The 21,958-nt window shown below is 34.7% G+C and overlaps 1 protein-coding gene across 2 annotated transcripts in view; it reads left to right on the forward strand.

Moving 5' to 3' along the window:
• Positions 1-18,622, forward strand: part of SLC12A2 (solute carrier family 12 member 2) — an 84,926-nt gene extending 66,304 nt beyond the window's left edge. The window contains exons 19-27 of one of the 2 annotated variants that reach the window (XM_007527850.3): positions 2,962-3,041; positions 4,656-4,781; positions 6,768-6,815; positions 8,220-8,342; positions 9,396-9,507; positions 11,810-11,896; positions 12,681-12,816; positions 13,124-13,191; positions 15,830-18,622. In XM_007527850.3, coding sequence (XP_007527912.1) covers positions 2,962-3,041; positions 4,656-4,781; positions 6,768-6,815; positions 8,220-8,342; positions 9,396-9,507; positions 11,810-11,896; positions 12,681-12,816; positions 13,124-13,191; positions 15,830-15,965 — 916 coding nt within the window. In that variant the 3' untranslated portion in view covers positions 15,966-18,622. The remainder of the gene's footprint in view (positions 1-2,961; positions 3,042-4,655; positions 4,782-6,767; positions 6,816-8,219; positions 8,343-9,395; positions 9,508-11,809; positions 11,897-12,680; positions 12,817-13,123; positions 13,192-15,829) is intronic. The other variant, XM_007527859.3, reaches the window with a different exon arrangement.
• The last annotated feature ends 3,336 nt before the right edge of the window (positions 18,623-21,958 follow it).

Here is a 21,958-nt window from a genome sequence, read left to right on the forward strand (position 1 = left end):
TATAGGTAATATGGAGCAGAGTTCCCAAATACCAGACCCATCACCTTCAAAGCCCGGTTATTATTATCACACCTGATGCTGAGTGTAGGACCGCAACCTCAGAGGTCTTGGTCTGCATATTTCAAGCTAATGTTGCTGTTATTTGGTTCATTCATCAACATGTTCACATTTTTTTAAAAAGCCACCTATTTTTATTTTCTATACCCTGTAGTACAAGTTCTGAGTTTAATGCTCACTTTCCAGTGTTATTTTGTTTTTGTTTTGTTTTGCAGTGATCCCTTGTTGGAAAACTTACTTTTGATTTAGATCACTTTAACTTCCCACTCAGAAAGTATAAAGTGGAGGGACTGGGCACTTGGCACACTCATAGCACACAAATAACCATGCACAAGGACCCAGGTTCAAGTCCCTGATCTATACCAACAGGGGGTAAGCTTCACAAGTGCTGAAGCAGTATCATAGACTCCTTCATTCTTTCCTTCCTTCCTTCCTTACTTCCTTCCGTCCTTCCTTCTTTCCTTTCCTCTCTATCTGCCCCTTTCCTCTTAGCCTGTCTCGTTCTCTGTCAAAAATAAATCTAAAAATGATTTAATAAAAAAAATTTGGTGGGGGGCCAGTCGGGTTAGTGTGAGGTGCAGGGACCCACACAAGGATCCCAGATCCCAGTTCAAACCCCCATCTCCCCACCTGCAGGTAGGGGTTGTCACTTCACAGAGAAGCAAGTCTATAGGTATCTTATCTTTCTCTCCCCCCCTTTTTATATTTATTTATTCCCTTTTGTTGCCCTTGTTATTTGATTATTGTAGTTATTATTGTTGTCATCATTGTTGGATAGGACAGAGAGAAATGGAAAGAGGAGGAGAAGACAGAGGGGGAGAGAAAGGTAGACACCTGCAGGCCTGCTTCACCACCTTTGAAGCGACTCCCCTGCAGGTGGGGAGCTGGGGCTCGAACCAGGATCCTTACACTGGTCCTTGTGTCTCTCCCCCTTTCTGTCTTCCCCTCCTTGCTCAGTTTCTATCTGTGCTATCCAACAACAGCAACAGCACTAATAGTGGAGAAATAATGGCTGCCAGGAGCAGTGGACTGATTTGTAGTGCAGGTACCAAGCCCCAGTGAAAACCTTGGAGGCAAAAAAATAATACATCTAGTGGATTAATTTTGCTTTCATCTTTATATCTTACTCTATATCATTGTTTAATTTTAATTTTTACTTTTCCTTTGTTTGTTTTACTGGGAGAGACAAATGTTGAGAGGGAAGGGAGAGGGATTTGCAAAACTATTTCACTGCACTGAAGTTTTCCCCCTTCAAGTGGGGACCTGGGCCCTTGAACCTGAGTCCTTCTGCAGGGTTGTATATGCTCTCAACTTAATGTGCCACTGCCTAACCCCAATGATTATTTTTTTTCTTTATTAATTTTTCAGATCTGTCTAATCAACCACAAATACTTATTGGAATTGAATAAATGTAAAAAATAAGTTTTATTTTTGCCAGATATTCTTCTGAATCTTGAAAACTACTTTTTTACTACTATTTTGGAATTTACTACAAGAAACTATTTCATTCAGATAATTTTATAGGGCATAAAATTATTTTTCTTTATACCATGCCAGAGGTAGTCTTTTTGTTTCTTGGTTTTTAGTTTGTTTTCATTTTTTTCAAGAGACAAAGGGTGAAAGAGACCACAGCTTCCTTCAATGCTATAGGAGCTGGGCTCAAGCCTGGGTCCTGCACATGGTAAAGCACAATACTGTCCAAGTAAACTATTTCGCTAGCCTCTTTTTCATAGAGATGTAGATGAGACAGAACTATTCACACCTTTTTATAAAATATTTCTTCATATAAAATTTCCTTTATTCTATGGAGACAGAATTAAGAGGGGAAGAGAAGAAATAAGGAGACACATGCATCACAGCTTTACCATTTGTCAAGCTTCCCCTCCTGTAGGTGGGGACTAGGGGCTTGAACCAGCCAGGGTCCTTGCACATGGTAATATGTGCTCTTTTTTTTTTTAATACAGTACCAAGAAGTAAACTTAGGATCTTGCACACATATAGTAATACTGAGCCTCCTCCCTGGCCCAATTTTTATTCATATTTAGTTGGGAGAGAGAAGTGAGCGAGAGACAACAATGCATTTGTCTACCATAAATGGGATTCTGTTATTGTTTTCTGTGGTACTCCCATATATGATACTAATGGCTGAAGTTATTTCTTTTCTAATATTAAATAATCTTTCAGTATACAGCTGAGGAATGTTAACATGTTGATTGATTTTTTTTTTTTTTAGTGTATCTCTTTGACCTTTAGTTAGCTTACCTTACAAATAAGGTCAAAATAATCTCCCTGTGATTAAAACTAGAATAAATTAAATAATGACATAGTATGGTTCTTCAGGACTACTTTTTAACCACTTCTATAAAATATTTTTTATTGGGGGAGACTACTGGTTTATAGTAAATACAGTTGTTGATATATATGTAAAATTTCTAAGTTTTCTACAAAACACTCTCACCCATAGCCTATGTCCTCCTCTACCATCATGTACTAGGACCTGAGAACCCTCTGTATCCCAAAGTCCTTTACTTTGGTGCAATACACCAAACCCAGTACAAGTTCTGCTTTGTATTTCCCCTCCTGTTCTTATTTCTCAACTTCTAAGAGTGAGATCATCCCATGTTCATCCTTCTATTTCTAGCTTATCTCACTTAACATGATTCCTTCATACTCCAAAAGGAGGTAAAGAAGGTGAATTTGTCATTCTTAATAGCTAAGTAGTATTCCATTGTGTATAGATACCATACTTTCTGAGCCATGCATTTATTGTTGGACACCTAGGTTGCTTCCAGGTTTTGGCTATTACAAATTAGGCTGTTAGGAACATAAGTATACACAGATATTTTGGGATGGATATGGTTGATTCCTTAGGGGACACGAATTTTTCAACTTTTCTTTTTACAGTGATGCATTTGACATACAATATGGAGTAGTGGTTATCCGCCTAAAAGAAGGTCTTGATATATCTCATCTTCAGGGACAAGGTAAGTTTGTTTTACATGAGTCTTTAAAATTTTAAACACATAAACTACATTGTTTTGTTAGAAATGCATGTAATTTATATCACAAATGTTTATTTACTTTCTATTGTTTGTCACACTTATTGTGTGGCATTTTAAGATCAGATACATTTGGCTCCTCAAGTGTTTTTGTTTTTTCTGTGGACCCATACAGATTATGGCTAGTGATTGTTAGTGAAGACAGTACAATTCAGTTAAATCATAACTTTGAGGACTAGGAGATAGCATAGTGATTATGCAAAATACTTTTATGCCTGAGACTCATAAAACCCTTGTTTCAAACCTGGAAAACCATCATAAGTCAGAACTGAGTTGTGCTCTGGTTTAAAAGAATATGCTTAAGAGAAACATTAGTTACAATTGCATATTTAGCAAAATTAATAAAATGTTATGAACAAAATACTCTGGAAAAAAAATGACACATTCATGCTTATGGATGTCATGGATACATAGTGGCATAATAATGAAAATCAACCTCTCATGCTGATTTACTCTGTATGTGAAATAGATGCTATATATCCTTAAATTTCTCATTTGGAATTAACTATAGACCCATAAGAAGCTATAAATAATAGTATAGGTCCTGCATGCCTTTCATTTACCTTGCTCTGATAACTTATTGCATCTCTATAGTTCTCTATCAAAACTGTTAATATTGACATTAGGATGATCTGTATGCCATACTCAGATTTTACCAATTGTACATATGTATGTGTGCTTCTCTACCTTTTATATATCGTATTGATTCATGTAACTATACCACCACAATCAAGATGAAGCTTTTGTTTTGTTTTTCTTATTAATACTGCATCACTGCTCTTTGCAGAATTTTAAAGATAGACAGACATCATAGCACCAAAGCTATCTTAGTATGGTGTGGCTAGGGTCCAATTCATGTCAGAGCAAACACATTACTCAAAGTGAGCTATCTTGTTAGCCCAATGCAGAGCTTTTCTTCACCAGAGATTTCCCATTATGCTCTTCATCTCACAACCATCATTAATAAGCCAAATTCTACAAATCTCATCTGGAATGATGTAACTTTTTAAAATTGGTCTGTCTCTCTGTCCTTGATACCACATATTTAACAGTTAAGCTGTGCTCTGGTCTCTGTGTCATAAAAATACATAAATCTTGGGGTTGAGGTAGTAACATAGCAGTTATGCTAGAAAGATCCCAGTTTCAGTACTCAGTACCACCAGAACTTAAGCCAGAACTTAGCATATCTCTGATATGAAAATGAAGAAGTGATACTTTTGTCATACATTTAGAAAAGGAGTACTCTTTAGCTTGGCTCAGTAGGTGTGGGTATAACATTGCAGTACTGTTTGTCACCTTATAAAGAATATTGCTACATGTTTTATATACATAAATGACTTGAGAGTCACATTTTATACATCATTCTTTTGTCTACCAGATCATGTTTTTCACACGTCTCACATATACTGAACCTTTGTTTATATAAAATAAATCATTTACAATAAAATTGGCATTAAAATGTAATTTATGTGTACTATGATACTTTCTTTAACAGTTAAATAAGATTTAGATAATAAGTGAATGTTTCCATATCTGCAGAAGAATTATTGTCATCACAAGAGAAATCTCCTGGTGGCAAGGATGTGGTACTAAGTATTGAGTACAGTAAAAAATCTGATTTAGATCCTTCCAAACCAACTGAGGAAAAAAACATTACACATAAAGGTAATTTATTTAAAGCAACTCCATTGATGGTAAAATTTTAATTTGAGAAAATTTTATGTATCATTTTTTATCATGGGCTTATTCTCAAATATATTATTTATTTCATGTTGCTAAGGTAAATTTTATGGTTTTCAAAACTTACTAAAAAGTTATTAGCTATTTTCAAGGTATTAGATTATAGAACTGAAACCATGCTAATTAATTATATGCTAGTTTGCCCTCATTGCTTTCATGTTTACGTGCTTTAAATCACCATCTTAATTTGAAGCCTAGATTAAAACTGAACTAGAAAAGAAATATGGTAATAAAGAGTAATATGTGTGGACATACAATAAAACTGAAAGGAATGGAGTTCATAAAATTCATTTTATAAGTCAGGATATTTAAATATCAGGAGTTTTATTTGCTGAGATTGTAAGAATAATTGTACATTAAGTGCACATGCAGTTGGTGAGACAAAAAAACAAATGCAGCAAATAGCAATTTTACTCTTCATTTTTTAGTCTGTTGAGAAACCTGCTTGCTCTTGATTGATTGCTAAACTGTTCAGTCACAACTACAAATATAATGTTCCTTGTGGCTCACGTGATTTAAGCCACAAAATATTTCCATATCTCATGAGACTTCCAGTTATTTTGTCTATAAATCTGTCATGATTAAGAAGGAAAGAGAGATGACTTCCAAATCTAACTCTCCCACCCTCACTCTCCTACCTCTGTTCAGTCTAGTATCTCCATCTGTCCTGGTTCCAGTTGACAAGGAAAAAAAAATCTGCACTGTAAATCATCAAACCATATCCTACTTTTGATTCCTGTAAATTGCCGACCTTTTTCTGAAATTAACAACCTTGGACAAGTACTATCTCTGTGAAATTGACCTCTTCTAGAAGGATTCACATTCCTTTTTCTTTCTTTCCTCCTTATTTGCCTTGTTTGCTTAGAATAGTAGTGGTTGAAACCCATTTTTCTTTCAGTTTTTTGCTGGCTTGATTAAATTTTTTGTTTCATCTCAAAACTGTACAGAATCTGCTAACTGTCCTTATGTTCCTGCATTTATTTTTAGTTTATAGTATGCATTCTTTCATACACAGACACACCTTTTTTATTGTTGTTCTAATTATCTCTTGCCTAAAACAGATTGAGCAGATTATTTCTTTACAGAATCTAAGTAAAGCTGTGTGGGAGGGGAAGAAATAATATTTATCAAACATATAGTGCCTCCCACTATATAGTAGATGATATCCATATATTAATTCACTAATGCATGCTGCATCTTAAAAATTCATTATATTTATATAATACACTGGATATTTAAAATGTTAAAATGTAAAGAAATGACTTAGTTAGTTAAACTTATTTTTAATACTCACACTACCTTCACATTTCTGAGTTCCTTCAAAGGAATATAACATGTCCATAGCTATACTTATAAGTGTTTTATCACTCAAATACTATCAGTTATCTGCTTTTAAGAACATTCAGATTTAATACATTTAAATATCATAGTTGAAGTGGTTCCTGATCCTCAGTAGGCACTTAAAAAGTAGCATTAACTCAGCTTTCTTTGTATATATCTTTTGTATTGACATTTGCCCAACTATTTTCAAACTAGTGTAGAAACTATAGCAAAGTTTATACAGGTTTAAAGTTTTCAGAATTAGAAAAATTCTGTTGTAGTTATTTATAGTCATAAATACTGCTATGTATGTCTTGCTTACTAAGGCATACACAGTATGAAAGGGAAGAGAGAACACCCTCTGATACTGATTTTATGGGAGGCACTGAGCAAACAGCTTTAAAGCTTGCAATATAACAAACTTACGAGGTAGGTATCATTCACCTTTTTTACAAATGAGGAAACTGAGGAGCTAAGTAACTACAGTAAGCTCACATGTTTTGTTTATAAATATGCTCTATTTACATTTTCATTATTCTACTACTATAAAGGCAATTAACTTATGTTTTGTGTTTTTTAAACATAATCTAGATGAGGAAGAGGATGGCAAGACTCCAACTCAACCACTGTTGAAAAAAGGCAGGCATTTTTCATCTTTTTATTTTAGTTCCTTTTTCCATACTGTTAACTCTTTGACTCCAACCTTATTATTTTCTTTTTTACCTTAGTTTTTATTTTCATGGTGAGGTGATATTACAGTTATTTATTAATTGCAGATCAGAAAAACAGTCATTAGTCCTAAATAGAGAGTTAACTTTTCCTGGGAAGGGGTGATATATCAGAGATATTCCTTTAAGTCATCATTGCATTTTTAAATATTCTTAGCCTGAAAGTTAATTTTTTAATTTTAAACTGCATGGTTTAGATGATTACTAGAGACACTGAAATAAATCTATTTTTAGTGTCACTTGCACTCTTTGCCATCAGTTAAACCCCTTCACGTCCTTAATTTTGATACTAATATATTTTTCATTTCAAAAATCACAATATTTCTCACAGTCCTGCTGCGTTTGGGAGATACACAGTCATGTCAACGTACATGAATTTTATGAAAAGGAGATAGAGGTGAGAGTTACGGAGCAGTGTGGTTTGGCAGCCATATTTCATCATGCAAAATCATTCATCATGTTTGCATTACATCATGGCAGCATGAAAAGTGAATGATAGACATCCTGCAAAAGCAATCAGATTTCCTCTTTTGGATTTCTGTTTTTAAAATTTTGGTGTAGGCAATTCATAGTAGTCATTTGCTTGCTCATAGGCCAGTGTTTTTATGTTCTTTGTTTTTCATTTTTAATCCCTGGCACTATAGATGTGACCTTCCTTGGTGTATTCTTTAAAACTGCAGCAAATGGGTTCCCTCCCAAAGAATTCCCACCATCTTTCTGTGGTTCAAAGAAAGATGTGGTTATATGACTTTAGAATTATGCATTATATATTGTGGGCACAAGAGTTTGGTCAAGACAAAGGGAGAGTATTTTTCTTTATAATAAAAGGTCTCACTGTGATTGTGAAATTGTATTTGGTATGTCTTCCATTTCCTCTGTCTTTTAATTCACAGACAACATTTTATTTTAAAACCCTTCACCTTTAAATTATTAAGAAATTAGATTATGAAATAATGTTTGTGAAATAGGCAAGCCTAAGCTTAACTTGTAATAAAACAGCTTTTCAAAAATCAAAATGTTGCAGCTAGTTAAGCTTTTCATAATTGTATGAATAGTTCTCCTTCACTCACAATGCTTGGGAATGTTAGAAAGTAGGCAAGATAATTGGAATTTGTTTAGCTATTGTAAAGTTATATTTATCTGTAACCATTTTAAAAGTATATTTAAATTGCAAACTGAAGGAATATGATGGATGCCTTTAGCTGATTTTTGCAGTATAAATATTTGAATACACAAAAGTTAGGTACCTAGAAATTCAGCTAAGTAGACTTTAATATTTGCTTTCCTTCTTGATTTTTTTTTCTTAATCTCTTAGAATCCAAAGGCCCTGCTGTGCCTTTAAATGTGGCTGATCAAAAGCTTCTTGAAGCTAGTACACAATTTCAGAAAAAGCAAGGGAAGAATACAATTGATGTCTGGTGGCTTTTTGATGATGGAGGTAAGGTTGTTAACATACTTTTAAAGATAAATTTACTGTAGTTGTGAAAATAGTGCTAAGAAATTGCACGTAGAACCCCATCCCAACTTGCCAACATGCCTAGAGATAGCAAGAGGCTTACTTTCTTAATATTCAACCAGTGGGATCCTTTTTAGACTAGTTTTTGTCTATTTGTCATCTCCCAATCATTTCCTAATACAATAAGACATTCTAGACTCAGTTTCATACTTTTGCTAAACTAGCCTTGGTCCTTTAGTCATAGAACCCTGGTTTCTTTCAGTGAAAAATTGTATTTAGGGAGTCCGGTGGTAGTGCAACGGGTTAAGCGCACGTGGCGCCAAGTGCAAGGATGGCATGGACCGGTAAGAAACCCGGTTCAAACCCCTGGCTCCCCACCTGCAGGGGAGTCGCTTCACAGGTGGTGAAGTAGGTCTGCAGGTGTCTGTCTTTCCCTTCCCCTCCTCTCTGTCCATTTCTCTCTGCCCTATATAACAATGATGACATCAATAACAATAATAACTACAATAATTAAAAAAACAAGGGCAACAAAAGAGAAAATAAATATTTTTTAAAAATTTAAAAAAAAGAAAAATTATATTTTAAAACCAAGATAAACATACTGGATATATTCCTTCCCACTAGGGTGTCACTATTGTCAGGTCCACTCAGTGGACAAAACTTAGAAATGCATTTAAGTTTAGGCATATGATACAAAGTCAGTTCTAAAACTCAGTCCAGCTTTTTCTCTTTCTTGTGTCGATGAGATATAGTACCTCACTGTCTTTAATGAGTATTGTCATTTCCTCAGTCCTCAAGTATTTGATTAAACTCCCATCTGACAAAATCATGTTCCTTTTTGCTACCTTCTGTCTATGATCTCACTCCATTGTGCCTCCCTATTAACTTTTTAGGAAAGACAAAATGGTAAAAAAAAAAAAAAGCAAGCTTTATATTATGTGGTAATGAGAGTATTTTTGGAGACAACTTTAAATTAAACTTTTTAATGGAGGAAAGTAGCATTTAGTAAATTGTTTGCTTTATTTTGTGACTCAGGTTTGACCTTATTGATACCTTACCTTCTGACTACCAAGAAAAAGTGGAAAGATTGTAAGATCAGAGTTTTCATTGGTGGAAAAATAAACAGAATAGACCATGACCGGAGAGCGTAAGTTGATTTTAATCTGAAGGACATTTATCTAGTAGAACTTCATCACTGCTGTATAGTTAAGCTAAAATTTAGACCACCTAGTAAATATTAGTCATATTGCTGTTCTGAACTGAAGCTGAAAACTATAGTTACACAAAACTTCATTTAATTTAATTTTTATGTTTAAATCACATATACTTAGTTTGACTTGCATGTAATATTTTCATAAGTCTTTTTTATATATTTATTCCCTTTTATTGCCCTTGTTGTTTTATTGTTGTAGTTATTATTGTTGTCGTTGTTGGATAGGACAAAGAGAAATTGAGAGAGGAGGGGAAGACAGAGTGGGAGAAAAAGACACCTGTAGACCTGCTTCACCGCTTGTGAAGCGACGCCCCTGCAGGTGGGGAGCCCGGGGCCCGAACCAGGATCCTTTATGCCTGTCCTTGTGCTTTGCACCACGTGCGCTTAACCTGCTGCGCTACTGCCCGACTCCCCATAATAAGTCTTTTTAGAGATTGTCTCTATTATATACTTATGACTAAAAGTGTTAATCAGCTTTTTAAAATCATAAGAAAAGTAGTTGAATGTATAATGCAGGATTTGAATGCCTAAAACTCAGAATTTGATCTCTAAGCATTAAATGCACCGAAGTGGTGCTGTGCCTTCTCTTGAGTGAAATTCTGTCTCAAATTATATATATAGTGTTGAAGTAAAAGTCATGAGTTTTTGCAACAGATGGCACTATTCATTTTGGAAATACCAGAGTCCTTTGACTTCTGTTCCCCTAGCTGCACCTTATACTTCAGTTTAACCTTCTCGTTAGTTCCTATATGTGTATGAAATCAGAGTTTAATCTTTCACAGGCTCACCTCTCTACTACAAGTTTTCATTTGCCTACCTTCAATTAAAATACTTTTATGCTCAGTACTGTTCTCAGTACTTCTCACTCCTTCCCTAATTTCCCCCATTAGCCCACTCCTATTAGTTTCCTTCCTGAATCATAATATCCTTGATACCATTTAGCAGATTCTGAAACTTGATTTATACCTTTTTACTTACATTTGTGGTCCCTATAAACACAAGCAGACATACAAAAAAATGTGTATTTATAGATTTACGGTAGACTTGAAGTCAGTGTTAAACCTTTCAAATAATGAACTATGTAATTTAGTGATACTATACTAGTAATGATTTAAAAATTAAACCTGAACAGTTCATTTTCAAATAATCTTACTTTAGAAAACATATTTCACTTAGAATAAAATTGTTTTTAATCACTTTTCCTGTATATATTTCATGTTCCTGTTGTTACTATAATTGTCAACTATGCCTATTGAATGGCATTTATTGAAAAGTTAGAAACTAAAAACATGTTTATGACTCTTTTAGCCTGCACCTCCAAAATGCTGAAAATTAAATCTGCTATCAGACTTTTACTTGAAGTCATGTGTGGGTCTTGAGATAAGCATTCTTTTTTTTCCCTTTTGTTGCCCTTATTGTCTCTTTATTGTTGTTGTAGTTGTTGTTGTTGTTATTGATGTTGTCATTGTTAGATAGGACAGAGAAATCGGGAGAGAGGGGGAGAGATAGATAGACACCTGCAGACCTGCTTCACCGCCTGTGAAGCGACTCCCCTGCAGGTGGGGAGCCTGGGGAAATAAGCATTCTTAACTAACATTAATAAAAACTAATTGCCGTTAAATTTGACTTTTTTTTTAAGTTGTTGAGAGCTTACAGACATGTAATTTCATTGTTTCTTGGCTGCTTTTCCATTTCAGATAGTAAGAGAGAGAGAAACCATTGCAGCATAACTCTCCCTAGAACCATAGCACTCCCATGTGTTACTGGGGACTCAAATCTGGGCCTCAGGCATGACAACACACATGCCCTACCTGGTGAGGTGTCTCTCTAGCCCAATCCATCCATTATTAAATTCTAATAACCTAGAGAAAGTGGAAGAGGAGTCTGGGTGGTGGTCCACTTGGTGAGTGCACATGTTACAATGCAAAAGGACCTGGGTTCAAGGCACTAGTTCCACCAGGGGGAAAGCCTTGCAAGTGATGAAGCAGTGTTGCAGGTCTCTCTCTCCCTTCCTACCACCCTCTTCCCTCTCGAGTTCTGCTGTCTCTATCAAAGATAATAATAAAAAAAAAATCTTAAAATAGAGAAAGTAGAAAAATTGAAAAGGAAGTTCCATTCAAGGGATTTAAACATAATTTGTGAATCAACAGTGAGAATCAGTTCAGATAGATTCACAGCCCAATAGTTGCTTATGTATAGCCCTCATGTATTTTAATGGTACATATTTTTGTTTTAGGATGGCAACTTTACTTAGCAAATTCCGGATAGATTTCTCTGATATCATGGTCCTAGGAGATATTAATACTAAACCAAAGAAAGAAAAGTAAGTTATCAGATGAATTACTTTATACAAATTTTGGAACCTCTAATGTATGACCTCCTTTGACACTAGTAACAGATTGATCAACATTATCTGAATACCCAGTTTTATTCCTGCTTTTAGTTACACGTGCACCAGTTATTTGTACTAGAGCATATCTCTATAGTTGACATCCCTATTAGATATCAAAGAAAGTCTAAAGTGATCTCAATTTTCTGAGTGTTCAGTAAATACTATATAAGTAATTTCTGAAAAGCATTTTAATGCCACAGAAATTTCATAATGTACTTCAAATTTTCATTGTTTATAGTCACATTCCTTGAAACCCTATCACATATATACGCACTACATTTCAGTGTTTTGTTATATTAGTAAATTAGGAGGCTCTGCGAATTTACCTGTAAAGTTATATGAGAAATGTCAAGAGGCAAAGAAGATTCTTGGAATATTCTACGTGAAAATTCTATATAGATGTTGTTATAATGACATTTATTTTAGCAGTCTTAATTTTAATTATTCTTAGGTAAATTCAAATAAATCAAGAAGCTGGAATAGATCATTTATTTTAGCTCAGTGATAGAATACTTGGTTCACAAATGTAGAAACTGGGTTTAATCCCTGGCATAAAAACTAATTTTTCAGTTATAATTATGGTCAGATGTATTTTCCTCATATATAAAACTATATATGGAGCTTTGTTATGAGACTTGCTACTTAAGGAAATGTAATGTTTAAGATCTTATTATAGTTTAAAGTAAGTTAATTTCATCGTTCTTTTTTTTTTAAGTATTGTAGCTTTTGATGAAATGATTGAGCCATACAGACTTCATGAAGATGATAAAGAACAAGATATTGCAGATAAAATGAAAGATGATGAGCCCTGGAGAATAACAGATAATGAGATTGAACTTTACAAGACCAAGGTTAATTTTATCTTCTGCTTTCTTTTATTAAACTTTTGAGTGATTTTTTTAATTCTTAAATTTTAAGTTTAATTTTTTAATATTTAAAATTTCAATACTCAAGACATAAATACAAAGAACTATAATTTGATAGGAAGAGCTAGTTGTGTTAAGTAAAATTAAGTAGTATATTTGAGGACAGTGTAAAGTGACTTTTTAAATAGATAACGTTTTACTACACCAAAATTCATGTTGGCTTCATTTTGTCTTATAACTTTATGAGTCATATTGGATTCTTGAGTTTCAAATGTGCCGTATTTCATTTCAGACATATAGACAGATCAGGCTAAATGAATTATTAAAGGAACATTCAAGCACAGCTAATATCATTGTCATGTAAGTACTGCTTGGGTAATATTTTATTAGCTATTTTATGATACATGTAGTTGGAATATATTCCTTGCTATATATATATATATAAACATAATTATGGTGGTTCTAAGGTGAAAAATAGACATTTAAGAAATACACTTTGGGACAAGAAATAGCTCATCCTGTAGAATACTTCCCTTACTCTCCTCATGAAGCTGTTAGTTTAAGCCTTAGCACACTAGGGAGCACCATGGATACAGACATGGAATGATGCTATGGTATATATTCCTTTTGTTTCTGTCACAAATAAAGTATAAGAAATTAGACCATGGTTGGGGAAGGCATAGTGTCTCTCTATCTCTCTGTCTCTCTCACCCTCTGTCAAAAAGAAGGGGGTAAAAGATGACTGGGTGCAGTGGAGCTGTGCAGGATGCACCGAGCCCCAGTGATAACCCTGGTGGCAAAAAAAAAAAAAAAAAAGAAAAAGAAAAAAACTGAACCAGCGAGCTGCTCAACAATATTACACATGCATGAAGCCCTGAGTTCATTCCTCAGAATTTTACTAAAGCAATTAGCTATAAGTAAATAAATAAAAATATACTTTACAGGGCCAGAAGATAGCTCACCCAGTAGAGTTTGCACTTTACTTTGATCAAGGACCTGTGCACAAATCCCCGGCATGGGAGTACCATGCATGGCACAGGCCACACAGTGGTGGTGCTACTTTTTTCTCCTCCTCCCTTCATCTCTATTTGAAAAAGAAAGAGTCAAAAAAAATAAGTATACTTAGTTGTAGGCATGTGTTAAGTCATTTAAGATAGGAGGGAAGAAAAACAGCTTTTTGTCTTGAATTTATATGAATCTAAATGTTATAATGTATTGTGAAGTTTTTCCTTTTCTTTATCCTTCCCACTATTAGGTTTTATATAGGGCAGGTGAGATAGCATAATAGTTATGTAAAAAAAAAAACTTTCATGCTTGAGATTCCAAAGTCCCAGGTTCTATCCCTTGTATCACCATAGCCAGAGCTGAGCAATGTCATGAAAATTCTGAACTGACCAAGGAGGTGGCGGAGTAAATGAGGTGTTGAACTCTCAAGCATATGGTCCTGAGTTTCATTGTCAGCATTGTGTGTGCCCAAGTGATGTTTGGCTCTCTCATAAATACATATGACAAAATCACTAGAATTGTATACTGCTTTACCTGGTGTACAACCCAGATTTGAATCAAGCCCCCACTGCATTTAGGGAAGCTTCAGTGCAGTTATCTCTTATACTCACACTACCTGAAAAAGTTATCCTGGAACAGTGAATCCGCAGTGATGACAAAAATAAATATTTATGAGAATAAAAGTTACCCAGCTTTGGAAACAGTACAACTATAAAAAATTATGTGAAGTGTGAGAGTTCAAGTTAAAGTTTGAACCCCAACCTAACCTCTCTGGGCAGAGGACCTCACCAAAGTGTCCCGGAACTCCACCTCCCCAGAGCCCTCATCCACTAGGGAAAAAGAGAAACAGGCTGGGGGTATGGATCGACCTGACCACACCCATGTCCAGTGGAGAAGCAATTATAGAAGCCAGACCTCTGACCTTCTGCACCCCATAAAGATCTTTGGTCCATGCTCCCAGAGGGAGAGTAGGGAAGCTTCTAGTGGAGAGGATGGAATACGGAACTCTGGTGGTGGGTATTATGTAGAGTTGTAACCCTCTTATCCCACAATCTTGTTGATCATTGTTAAATCACTAATAAAATAAAATAAAAATGTGAACCCCAGACAGCTTCCTCACAGTAATAACCCAATAGGGGCTGGGTGGTGGCGCACCAACCAAGTTGAGCACACACATTGCCATGTTCAGGGACCTGAGTTCCAGCCCTGTTTCCTGTCAGAGGGGATGCTTCATGAGAGGCAAAGCAGGTCTGCAAGTGGCTTTCAGTCTCTTCCTCTGTCTCCTTCTTCCCTCTCAATTTCTCTCTTTCCTATAAAGTAAAATAGAAATTAAAGGGAAAAGGAAAAAAATGGCCACTGGGAGAAATGGATTCATAGTGGTGGTATGGAGCCCTCTCCCTCTTGAATTCTGGTGGTCTCTATCAAATAAATAAATATAAAAAATGTTAAATAAAATAGATTTCTGTTTGGGTTTCACTTACCCATGTTATCATTTCTGCTTTCTGAATGTTGAATGCATTCCTTTCTTTTTAATCCTGTTCATATCGAAGAAGGTGAAGTTTGAGTCTTAATGTTAACTATTACTGTTTTATAGTTTATAGGAATATTTATTTGATGTTTTTATGAAAAAAAATTTAAATCCTTTGTTCAGACTTGGAATATTGTACCTAGAGATAGATCACTTAGCAGAGTGCATGCCTTCAGAACATGCAGGTTATTTTTTGAGTGGGAAATTCTAATCTATGTGACAATAATAATTTTTAGTTATTGTGATTTAATTTATAATTACATTTACATTTTTCTTTAACTTCATTTCTGCTTGTTTATTTTGTTTTGTTTTTGATACCAGGAGTCTCCCAGTTGCACCAGAGTGGGAAATTCTAATCTATTTGACTATAATGATTTTTAGTTATTATGATTTAATTTATAATTACAATTACATTTTCCTCTATTTAACTGCATTTCTGCTTGTTTGTTTTGTTTTTGATACCAGGAGTCTCCCAGTTGCACGGAAAGGTGCTGTGTCCAGTGCCCTCTACATGGCATGGTTAGAAGTTCTGTCTAAGGACCTACCCCCTATACTCCTAGTTCGTGGGAACCATCAGAGTGTCCTTACCTTCTATTCTTAAATGTTCTACACACTGGACAACCCTCCACATGGTACTTGAGTGCCTAGAGAAGTAACTGAACCTTCAGCGACACATTGACATCACAGTGGCAAACTGTGACTTTTCTTTCACTATTTCATTAATTTGAAAGCACACCAGGAAGTTCCTCCATTGATATGTGTATGGAGACTTCAGTTTTCAGTCAGTTATGTCTTGTCAGCCTTGCTGAATGGGAATTTCTTATTGTTGAAAAAAACTCATGAGAGTAAAGTTTTTTCTTTGCTACTTGAACAGCAATAAGTGTGTCATTTTTGATTGATTAAAGGAGTATAAAAGCCTTTAGCCTTGAGGTGCCTTCTGAAATTAACCAAATTTCATTCATATATCCTCTTTTATAAATTTATAGAATGTCAGACTTTGCCTTCAGCTACTTTTATTTCTAGTCTCTTCCACCTTAAAGTCAAATGAACACTTTTTTTTCTTCCATTGACCAATTAATGTTAAGTACTGTATGTTTTCTATTACTTTTTATAAATATGTCTGTGAAGCTATTAAAGGTGAAGACTAGGGTAAGTTAATAAAAAATGAGAAAGAAAGAGAAACCAAAAAGTTGTTACCTGAGGTTAGATTTGTATGAGTACGTATATATGTAGACCTACTGAAGAAAGACAAAAGGACCTAAAAAGCCTAATAAACCTTTTTCTTTTTAACTTCTGATTGGCTATTTGTACCTTGATTATTATTTCTTGAAACTGTATGGAAGGTTAATGATTTATTCAGTACTTAAATGTGACATGCTGAAAAAATAGCATTGTCAGTCTTTAAACAGAAATTCTCGATCATTTTTACTAGGAGAGAGATATGTATCAATTTAGAATTTTTCTCAATTCTGTGAGATGTAAATGTTAAAAATAATTCTGGAGGAAAATTAGATAAAGCAGTGCCATTTAATATACTATTTCAGTGAACACTATGGAATTTCATTATACTGTACACCCTTTATAAATCATTAAAATACTTAATGCTTCATCAAATGGTTAAATGGACCACTGGTTTCTTAGTGAAGTGTTTTTAGGCTCCATTCAATTGTCAAGCAACTTAGTCTTAATATACTCAGGTTTGAACATATTCTGAACATTTAAATTGAATCCATTCTTAATACTTCAAAACTTTTGTGTTAAAGAAAACTGCCAGTTTGTGCTTTGGAAATGTCTGTTTTGATGTCATAGTCTTATTAATACCGTTTTGGCAGTACACATGTACTGTTACTAAAAGCTTTATATAAATTATTAATATGAAGTTTTTCATTTCATATTTGAGGAAGGATTTCCTAAAACATTTCAAGAGATATATGTCTACATACACAGATGCATATGTGTATATATAGTGACATTTATATTGCTGGTTTTGTGCATTTTAAACTGATCAAGATGCATTGGTTTAACATTTGTTTCAGTAAACATAACTTCAAAGTTAGGTTGACTGACTTAGGTATCATGGAGAATGAAGGTGGTTATGAGAAAGTCACCTAACTTCAAAGTTAGAGTATGGAGGACATTTCATCTACAGCAATGTTCACTGGGCTTATTGGTAGACATCTTATTGGAGTATTTATGCATGTTATCTTGAATCTGATATAAACATAAACTGCTGTTTCAATAGTGCAGTATTTTTGCTGAATGAGTATAAACTAAATCAATATAAAAATGGAAACAATGATTTTGGGTTCAGAATACAACATTGGATTGTTTTTTCCAGTTGTTCCCCACATTACAACTCACATCACTATTCTGTTTATTACAGGCTTTGTATTGGGGAGGGGAGACAATAGAAATGTCATTGTTCAGTTAGAAATATATCAGAATTTCTTAAATGGATAATAAGGCATGAACTGAGTGCTGCTATCCTGAAATGTGCACAGGTACAGTTACTTTTTTTTTAAGTTTTTTTCCCATTTAGGAAAACATGTGATCTGCACTGCAGGAACCAAATGTCATTTATCAGACATACGTTGTGTATAGAGTACATAAACTATATCTAAATATGCATAATGGAGGAGGGTAAAATTGTCTGTGAAATAATGTAAGAAACTTTTTACTTTTTTTTTAAAGAAATTCATTAATTTCTCTTTAACACTAGATGCCAGTTCATCATTTTCAAGGTTGTTGTAGTATTCTAATAAATTTCAACAATTCTTAAAGATGCTAGCTAGTGTTGAAGCTGTTCTACTCTATATTATTTATGCTGGATTACTTTAATGCCAAATTGTTTTTAGTTCTAATCATTGGTGATAACTTGGAAATAATTATGCAGTGGCATTTGACAGTTTATTATTTCTCTAGGTAAATATTCAATGGGTTTAGAGAAAATGATGGTGTTAAGCTGATTAACAGTTAATTAAATCAGATATTTATTTGTTACATTATTACATTTATATTTTAGGTTTATCTTTTACATTCTTTTTGTATGCTTTCTGTTGTTACATGTTTTTAAAGTCTATGAAAATAATTTAAAGATTTGAGCTCTAGTGGATGTTTATCTACTAAGTTTGAAATGTAATATTTTGATAATAATGTACTATTAAGTCATATGCTTTTCTAATATTTTAATGTGGAGTATTGCAGTTGCTGCTTTGTACAGAAGTTACTGCAATAAAGGAAGTGGATTCATTAAAACTACTTTCTGTCTTCTTTCATTTTATAATAAATTCATGTGAAGTTTGTGACAACCTTATGTATTATTTTCTTGATGACTTTTCTGATTTCATACTTGATGCCATGAATGAACCCTAAATTTCACACTTAAATATAACACAGAGCTGCCTGTTTATTATTCTTCATTTTGAGAGGAAGAAGCCAAAGCACTGCTGCACCCTCCGTGCACTTCCCCTGAGGCTGTCCTTGCTGCTCTCATGAGGTGCCTCAGTAAGGCTTGCACTCTATCTGCTGAGCCACTTCCTGCATCCTATTGCCTGAGCTTTTTAAATAGCTTTTTGCCATAATACTATGCCTTGAAAAAGTAGCTTGAATTACTCTTTAGCCCTAAGCATTGGAATAACCACTATCAATACTGACAGTGTGATTATACACATATGACAGTATATTTCTTTATTGGGGGGGGGATTAATGGTTTACAGTAGAGAGTAAAATACAGCCGTACATGTGTAACATTTCTCAGTTTTCCACATAACAATCTAACCACCTCTAGGTTCTCCTCTGCCATCATGTTCCAGGACCTGACCCCTACCTTGCTACCCCATCATCTTAATTTGCAACATACTTACCTCCAGTCCTAGGTCTGCTAAGACAGTACATTTTTATTAGTTAGCTTTCTCTTCTGTTTTGGGCCAAATATGAGTATATGTATGGGAAGACTAGAAATTGTCCTTTATTGTCTTGGAAGTGTTTTTTTTTTTTTTTAATTGCTACCAGGGTTATTGCTGCCTCCTCACAACGAATCTTAACACTTCTGGCAACCTTTTTTTTTTTTTTTTTCCTTTCCTGAAACAGATATTGTGAGGGAAGAAAAGCTAGAAAGAAAAAGACATCTGTAACACTCCCTAATCTCTTGTGAAGCTTCCCTGTGCAAGCGGGATCCTGGGGCTTGAACCCACATCTTGCATATGGTAATATGTACTCTACCAGGTACATTCCTAAGAGTTTTGTTTAAGCTAATTCACAGTTGTACAAAACATTTTCTCTCAGGATGTGGAGACAGCATAATAGTTGTAAAAAAAAAAAAACAAAAAACACTTTCTAAGGCATCAAGGGCTCAGGTTCAATTCCCAGCACCACCATAAGCCAGAGCTTTGATCTATGTCTTTTTTTCTGTATCTCGCCATTAAAAATGTTGTTTTAAAAAATATTAAAAACATTTTCTTTCATCTGAACATGGTAATAGATAGGCTGTGTGTGTGTGGCAGCTATTTATCTCATGAGAAAGCAGTTTGGGTATCACAAAAAATGAGTTTAACCAGTAAAGGATGTTGGGCTACAATCTTTGGTCTCCACCTCTATTAAGCATTCGTTGCACCCTGGTTCATGACAGAGGGAGACTGACTAAAGCTAAGTTGAATCTGTATTTACATCCAAACCAAATATAAGTATACACTGAATGATCATTTTCTCTATTTTTCCAATAAGCTACCATTGAGGCCAGCTTACTTCTTTGGAAATTTTTTTTTAAAAATCAATGAGAACTGTAGATTTTGTATTTTCTAATATTAGAGTATTTATGGGTTTTCAAGACAGGAATTTAATATTTGAGCCAGCAAGAATTTTTTGTTCATTTGTCAAGATGATAGAGGCATTTGATGTGCTTTTTTATTTTTGTTTCAACAAGATGTTTGTAGGATTAGAGGAAGGTTTTATAGAGGTAGTTTTATGTTTGAACATGGCACAAATTCTAGCATATGCTCATCAAAGAAAGTGTCATCCTTTAGCTCTTAATGTAGCAGATATATAATGTGTTCCATTATCTAAATATGGTCTAGTTCTTTGGAGGCATTAGTCATAGATTTACTTTACATGTGTGATAGACATTTCAGGTTGCCTATTAGCTGTAAAGCCTTAAAACCATCCCTTGACCCTTGAATCTATCAGTGAAATTTTAAAGTAAGAATTAGAAATGGTGCCAGGTGGTGGTGGCACATCCAGCAGAGTGCACCTGTCACCATGCCAGGAATTGTACTCAAGCCCCTGCAAGGAGAAAGCTCACAGGTGGAGTGGTGTTTCAGGTGTCTCTCAGAAAGCTGGTGTTTCAGGTGTCTCTCAGAAAGCTCAGGTGGTGGAGTGGTGTTTCAGGTGTCTCTTTTCTGTCTCTCCCTTTCTGTGTCTTTCACCCTCTTGTCAATGAGAAAAAAAAGGCTTCTGGAAGTGGTGGGGTCATCATGTAAGCATCAAGCCCCAGTGATAACCCTGGTGACAAAAAAAAAGTAGAAACTATTGTTTTGGAGAAGGCCTCAAAACATGTCACTTGTACAGCCTAACTTCAACTACTTTCCTTGCAGATGAGAATCTCACTCCCTGAATTGGTAGGGACACTGTTAACACATCCTTTCACTTTTATGATATGAATACAAATTGCCAAGATATTCTATCCACACTACTAATGAAAGTAAATTCTTTTCTTGATCCACGGAAGGAGTCCCATAGTTTAGATCAGGAATGAGGAACAACTGACCAGTGTACAATACATAGCCTGTGAAATCATTTGGTATGGCCTTGCCAAAACAACTACAGGGAGGACTTGAAATTCTTTTTTTTTTTTTTTCATAGCCACATTAAGTGCTAATTTTCAAGTTGATAACTTTGTGTATGGCCTGCAAAAGATGTTAAAGTATCAAAACTGGCCTTGGCAGAAAGAAAGATTCCTCACCCCTGGTTTAGATAGTAAATATGTAGAGAAGATTACCTGACAATTTTATTAGGATACTACTGAAGCCTTTGGGGTAGAAATATGTGGAAACTCAAAAGAGTTAACTTAGCCCGTCTAGCAAAGGAAATTAGTACCAAGAAGCTAATAGCTAGAAAAGTAGCCATAGCTACCTTCATTTTCCCCAAGAGACTTAAAAGTTCAGAAATAAAACACAACTTCCATTCTTCACAGTTTACTTTTTCCCATGAGGGAATATGACAGTAAGACTTTTTTTTTTCCCCTCCAGGGTTACCACTGCAGTTTGATGTCTACATGAGATGACTCCACAGCTGCTCCCACTAACCATTGTGAGGGTGTGGAAGATAGAAAGGAAAAATTCCTGCACTACTGTTCAGTCACTTGTAAAGCTTCCCCTCCTTGAAAGAGGTCTGTGGGTTTGAAGTCAGAAAAAAGGACATCCATAAAGAAGTGGTTATACAGAGATGCTGCACTTAGACGAGATTTATTTGGCAGGATCAAAATCTGTTTTAGCAAATCTAGGTGATTCCAAAGCACACTAAAGTTTAAAAATCACTGCTCTAGGCAGTGTCTCAATACATAATACACCTGTGCTTTCTCACTATCAATTTTCTAAAACA

The sequence above is a fragment of the Erinaceus europaeus genome, chromosome 2 (assembly GCF_950295315.1).
Source record: "Erinaceus europaeus chromosome 2, mEriEur2.1, whole genome shotgun sequence".
Lineage (NCBI taxonomy): Eukaryota > Metazoa > Chordata > Mammalia > Eulipotyphla > Erinaceidae > Erinaceus > Erinaceus europaeus.